Below are 7,135 nucleotides of genomic sequence, written 5' to 3'. Positions count from 1 at the left end.
TTATTTTGTTCTTGTCGTGCTCAAGACGAGTTAAATCGCATGAGCTTTTTAAATAGGAAAGAGCTCGAGACGAGTTAACTCGGTAACTCATTAACAATAAGCTCATGCGATTTAACTCGTCTTGAGCACGACAAGAACAAAATAATTTGACGAGTATACTCGCGCAGAGCACCGAAAAGGTTAAGCGTCAAAGGACATGAACTTGAATAAAATTCATGAATGTTGATGTAGTCACAAAAATAAATACCGCGATAAATTTTCGATTATGTAGTTTCCAATAGTCTGAATGAAATTTAAACCTAGCAGAAATTTTTAAGAATATTTGTCTGACAGTGAACGTGTTAAACTACAAATAGAATATCCGATATATTCCGTACCATTTGTGTCTCATTAAAAAATAAAATCCTAAAACTCCTTCTAGAGAACTCAATTAATCGATGTTCACGAATTGCGACCTAAGATGATCCAAACGCTAATTGTAAGATCGACGTGTTTACACCGAACAAAGTTAAATGATGTCTATACTGCTAATGGTTCCATTCATTGATTCTTGATAAAACTAGCAAACATCACCACTAGTTTGTTTGCTTATATTCTAAACGGTTAAGGTTTACGTGTCTTAATTTAAACTGTACCACAACAAATCACATTGCTTGAAACTCTATTTTACGAATACGCTAATCTTAGATTTGCACTTATCACCATCTCTTTGTATTCTACGTGGACACTTTCTCTATCTAAATCGCGATAGTTCGTATTGGGTTGTGCTGGACTCGAGACAAGACTTCCGAGAGGTTACAATGAAATACTAACGATAAGTCGGACACGGTTTCTCCGGTGATCCTGGCCTCGTAAATCAAAGGACAGGTTGTACTGTGCAAGTCTAGGTTCGGAACTGCCTCTATAAAAATTATTTCGCGACATCGTTTCCCTTTACGGTTCTCAATGAAACTCGATGCAATGCAACTCGATGCAATTACACGTTCACAGGTCGGACATTGTCGTCCGATTGTTGTTGTTCACCGCTTTGCCAGCCAGAATCCAGTGTCGTCGAGTCGCTCAGACAACACTGGGGCGTCTCTTCCTCCTGACTGCTCCTGTAATCCCTGTAGTCTCTTTCTCTTCCTCTATCAGTCTCCTCCTCTCTGAAGTAACCAGAGGTGGCTGGACCTTCTTGGAGCTGTTCGTCGTCCTTTGCCGGATAGTACGAGTATCGACCCTGCTGGATCACTTCGTACTGGGCGTCCGGAGCCAAGAAAGGTCCTCTTGCGTTTCTCGGTTCGTCGCTGTTGGCGTAATTGTCGGACGGTATGTCGCCGCTCTCCGATGGCAGCGGCAGAGGTAGCCTCGATCGCTTCGATAATTGTCTTTTACCTAAACGGGCTGCTAGGTAGTCCACGCCCTCCGAATGTTCAGCACCTGGGAAAATTAAACTTATATTATGTAATTTCAATTTAAAAATGTATACATTTTGAATTATGTTTGGTTATAGCATTTTTTGGTAGAATAACAGTGCAGAAATATGGGACTTGAATGGGTCGAGCAGGATAAGGATAGGCAATCCACCCCAATTATCATTGCTATTAGGTGCAATGCTTTTGACCTAAGACATCATCACACAAGCACCCTTAATTTTATTATTTTTCTCTCGGTTACTATTTCAGATATTTAAATTCTACAGAAACGAAAATATTCGCAGTTATAAACTGCATGTCATACATATTTTTTTTCAGGGTATTTTTGTAATTATTAAGGATTGAAAACGAATAATTTATTTTTTGCAGGTGGCAATTGCAAACAACCCTGTGAGTGACACCTTCCAAAAAAATCAGGAATGATGATCGGTTATTTATCTGACACACGTAAAAGTTTCAGAACGGAGTCCTGGAACATGATTAAATAATTAAAAAGAAACAAAAATCCCGTGCGTTACGTCCCGTGCAACGGGCTGAAGAAAAATGAGACGATGTATGTCAGACACGCTTACGCGTATCGTTACATGTATCCATACGACAGGGACTGCATATTTTCACTACAACAGTCTAATAGCTTGTAAAAATATGAATCCATCAAGGTTGAATATTTTGACCTTTACGTGACATTTAGTTCGTTTCATATTGCCAGTTTTGTTTCTCTTTAATTATTGACAACTAAGTTACAGTCCATCGAGCGACGCACAGCGCGTGTTTTTAAACAATGTCTAGATATCGTTTAAGAAATAATAATAAACGGAATACTTTTAAGGAAACTTTTATGATATCAATTACAAAATTGTTGAAACTGGTTGCCGCCATGTCGTATCCATAGCTGTAGCGTAGCGTGTCTGACATTATCTCATTCTTCTTGGACCGTACGATGCGCGTAGCGTGTCTGACCATTACTCATTCTACTTCAGCCCGTTGCACGGGACGTAACGCATGCGATTTTTATGTTTCTTTTTAATCATTTAACCATGTTCCAGGACTCCGACATTTCTGAAACTTTTACATATGTCAGCTAAATAACTGATCATTCCTGATTTTTTTGGTAGGTATCACTCACAGGGATGTTTGCAATTACCACCCGCAAAAAATAAATTACTCATTTTCTACCGTTAATAATTTAAAAAATACCCTGAAAAAAAATATACGAGATGCAGTTTATAAAAAGTAATAAAGTTAAGAGTGTTTACCCTCATATTGCCCTTAAACCGGGGAGGTAACGGTCTGAAAGTTTGTGGGATGATGTTTTAGGTTAAAAGCATCGCATGGTACATAATAACAATGAAAAATTGAGGTGGTGGCCGATTGTCTATCCTTATCCTGCTAGACCTTTTGGTGTACATGACTGGAACTCGTTTGCAGGTACATCATTTTTTATCTCAATAAATTCTTCGAATATAGCAATTTAATAAGTTCTAATGTAACATTTCTAGATTCTAAAAGTGATTCTAAAAGTGATTCTAAAACAAAAGATCGAGACGTAAAGTCAATTACAGTTTTGTTTCCGATTCCGATATTATCGCGCAAGCTTCCCAGGACTAATGCACCAAATTGTTTCGTTGGCGGACCTAAGGAAAAAAGAAACTGTCTAACCTTCTTTCTCCACAGCCAAATCGTAAAAACTGCTCTCGGGCCCGCAACACGAAGACACGTCGCCAAAATAGAGTTCGCTTTCCGATTGTTTCGGTCCAGGATTCGCCTCCTGCTGGAACGCACCATTTTCCACTCCCTTCAAGGGCTTCCTGATCCTTCTACCTTTCATGGTGCCCTCGTTTCCACCCTCCGGATCGGTGCTGTTCGATATTTCCTCGGCGTTCTCGTAATTATCCGAGGGGCGTTTCGCGGACCTCGATCTGTGATCTGTAACGGTAACGTTCAGCTTCCAAGAACACGTTTTCTTGTCGCAGTAACGCTTGTAATCGATGCGCGTATGATCGTGATAGCGCGTTACCTTCATTGTTCTCGAAATTCTCTATTCGTTTAGCGATTCTGGGCCTCTGTTCGACTACTTGGGGCCTCCTTGCCGGACTGTTAGGATCGCTGTAGGGCGGCGGAGGGCCCCACATGGGCACAGGAGCCTCCAGAACGCTGTAAGAGGCCGTGCTTGGCGTGTACGGGCCCGTCTGCGCGTTCAACACCGAGTAAGGACCGCTGGATTGAGAATTCAGGACGCTGTAAGGGCCGTTGGTGTTCTCCGCGTTGGCTTCCGTCTGTCTGGCTTGGGTGTGGAAGCCGTAATTCGAATCGGGACTTGGAGCTGGTCCTCTGGATCTGGACCATGGCAAACGCCATCTTCTGCAAGATCAGAGAGAAATGTATTGGTTATATGCATATTATATTTTCTTGTTATTATTGCTCTTAAACGTGTTTATTATGCATACATGGGGTAAGTAGCTTGAACGTGTGACTGTTTCACAGCGATAGAGGGAAATTGTCTTATTACCGACTAACACAATTTATGAATACAAATGAGTCCATTTGTTTACATTCGACGATTATGGACTGGAAGAAGAATACCGAAATATATATGAAAATGTTCAATCTATCCCTATCATCTGTTCAAAGTCGAATATTTTCATTTGTAATTAGACATTTTATGCATCTTGAAATGCTACATTCGAGGGTAGAAAGTTAAATATACCATTTTACGTATTTAAAAAATTAAAGTTGACCTTCGTGTCTTCTTTAAACCTTTACCTACACAAATATTCGTTTTAAAAGTAAGCATGATTTGTTCGACGTTTTTATAGCTATCACCAAAAGCGAATGACATATTCGGTTCGAGTGAACACCCAAAAATAACGAATATTTCTACCTAGTTTGTAATCATTTTCCTCGTTATGAGAATGTTGAGTTCCCATTAGTAAACCGATTCTATTAAACTGTTTGCGTACAATGTTGGATAACTTCTTCGCTTCCTCGATGGTAGATTAACAGGTTCACTTCATGTCAATTTATTGAGTAATCAATTGTAGGAATTATACACGCGTGACTTATGCATGACGGTGCACCGGGACGTATCAGTTGAGTAGCTAGCCAGTTTTTGTAGGAATTTAAGGCTTTTCCAATGAATGATTATCTTTAATAGGAGTAATTGGTTGGCCTGTTTGTTATACGTACACACATACAGTATATATATACTGCTTATCGGAAATTAAATTTATTATATTATATAATTGGAAAATCTTTTTCCAACACATAAATTTTGAAAAATTTAATATATAATTGGAAAATTTTATACATACATACATATATATATATATATATATATATATGTATAAGACCAATTACTCCTATTAAAGATAATCATTCATTGGAAAAGCCTTAAATTCCTATATATATATATAGCTTAGATCCCATATCTACTCAAACAGTATTTCCGTGTAAACAGTACAGCATTAACAATTTTATAACATTTACCAACTTTATTAGGGATTATGGATAACCACTGCATTTATCATATTCATCGTAACATATACATATACGTCACAACCTGTCCATGAACGTATGCATCATATATTCCACAAATTACTCTAATAATTTTAACATATTATTTACTGCAAGTACTTATATTTTAGATATCTTTAACATATGTTTTCCCACATTTCGATACGCCATAAGTATATAAATCCCGCAGTCTAATTACAAAGCATAATGTTTGTGCTGTCACTGACGAACAGTCGTTCCGTACGCGAAAGTAAAACATATTAAAAATTCGTAAGCGCTACATATTGTGATGCTGGAAATATTGCTTCGAAATCTGAGCCCAGTTTCTCGCGAGAGAATTCTGTTCATTCGAATTTCGATTCTTCTAATGCTTCAGGCATGCCATGCGCGTTCCACGGTCGACAGAATATTTCCCTCGGCGAGGGACAATTTTTTTCGCGCGAAATATCGCGATTCGACGATCGTATCTGTCCGCGAGCGGACGCGAAAGCAATCACGGGGCACGATCGCGGTTTTTATCACATCGACTTTGGACGAAAAGCGAACCCCAAAGAGCGCGTCGTCAGTCATAATTTAATTCGCAAGACGAAGAAATCTCTCGGGTAAATGTCAGAGAACGGAATGGAATGTCTGGCTTAATTAATGCCATACATTAGCGGATTACCGGAATACAATGAGTGCCTGGGAGCCAGAGGAACGTTCGTTTGTTTACGAGTTTATTACGCTCCGCAACCGACATTCGTGACACTCGTGAATGAAACCCGTTGAATATGTATCGTTTTGTCCCGAGACAAACGTGCCACGCCGCATCTGAATTGCATCGATAACTGCTCAATGAAGTTCATCGTTCCACGTTTTCCTATTAAAGTCGTAACGATGCAAACGTCGTAACTATACCTGTCGTGCGTGTTATTCTTATGCAACTACGTGCATCGTGACGTAAAAGTACGATCGCACCTTCCACTTGGCAAGTTTACGACTTTTTCAATACAAATTTTCTTATTTATATTTTCGCTCAAATGTCTAATGCGTTAAGTATCAATTGTAATGGTTATAATTTACAACCGGGGAAATTTTATAGTATTTCTGCGCGGTGTTTTCTTATGAAAAATGTCTTTAGTTTGAGTGTTAATTACTTGATAATTACGAATTAATTTCTTTCTTGAAACATGAAATAAGAGGAAAGGAAAGGAAAGGATTAATCTCTCGAGGAATAGCATGTATGCACAGGTTTGTTTTTATATCATAGTAATCATTATTTACTATCGAAATGGCTTTTGTAATTAAAAAATATGCAATATTAAAGTGGGACAGCATATACTCTATATACCCTACGGTGTTGTTATACTTAAAATAAAACATGATAAATTTGCCCCACAATTATAATATTATAACTAGACTTCTAGGAAATTTGAACGCTAACCATACACTAGTGTCCGAATATTTTTGGAAGTCACTGTACCTTCTGATGAAATAATTTCTATTTCAACTGGATTATTACTAGACTGCGGATCTTTATGCATTTATAGGAAATTTGAGCGTGCAAGAAATTACAAAATGCAAACAATATGCAAGAATATAAAAAAGATTCAAAGTAAAGTTCACGTTATAATATTTGCAGAATAAAATAAATTCCTATTTAGGTTCAATTTGTGTAGGCACGATCGCGAAGATTTTATTTTGCATAAAGATCCGCGGTCTAATTATAATTAATAGACTGAACTCGAAACGAAATAATAGTGCACTTTGTACCAAAAATATTCGTTATAACATAAAAAGTTACTCTCTTTTAAATCGTTTGCGTCCGAAACTGTCAAGGTTCAACAGCTCTAGAAAACAATCAATTTTTATTCTTTTGTGGTCTTTTGTGTTTGGAGCTCTTATTCGCAAACTGAATTCAAAAACTATAGGCTGCTATAGACGGTTTTTTGTAAGGGCCAAGTCTTCTGCCACGCGTTTTAAACTTTAATCTCATTTTATTCAAAACTCAGATTTTCAAACTTTTATACAATGTTATGAACTGAATGACTTCAAATTTTCGTTGTAGCTATTTTACACATGTCTAAATATTATCCTTTGAAATGAGACGAAATATTGATGCGTTACCCACAGCCTTACCTTTTTTATAAAAAAAAAAGGAAATACGATATTTCAGAGATGTGTGTTTAAAATTAATCTTTTTTTTTTTTTTTTTTTTTTTTTTACTA

General features: G+C 37.5%; 1 protein-coding gene across 1 annotated transcript in view; it reads right to left on the bottom strand.

The window, feature by feature from the left end:
- Positions 1 to 40: 40 nt before the first annotated feature.
- Positions 41 to 7,135, bottom strand: part of LOC128885438 (uncharacterized) — a 33,651-nt gene continuing 26,556 nt past the window's right edge. The window contains exons 8-10 of the mRNA XM_054139489.1: positions 3,433 to 3,776; positions 3,075 to 3,341; positions 41 to 1,419 (exon numbers count right to left, since the gene is read on the bottom strand). Coding sequence (XP_053995464.1) covers positions 977 to 1,419; positions 3,075 to 3,341; positions 3,433 to 3,776 — 1,054 coding nt within the window. The 3' untranslated portion in view covers positions 41 to 976. The remainder of the gene's footprint in view (positions 1,420 to 3,074; positions 3,342 to 3,432; positions 3,777 to 7,135) is intronic.

This window comes from Hylaeus anthracinus, unplaced genomic scaffold (assembly GCF_026225885.1).
Source record: "Hylaeus anthracinus isolate JK02 unplaced genomic scaffold, UHH_iyHylAnth1.0_haploid 11981, whole genome shotgun sequence".
Taxonomy (NCBI): domain Eukaryota; kingdom Metazoa; phylum Arthropoda; class Insecta; order Hymenoptera; family Colletidae; genus Hylaeus; species Hylaeus anthracinus.
This window is presented reverse-complemented; position numbering and strand designations above follow the sequence as displayed.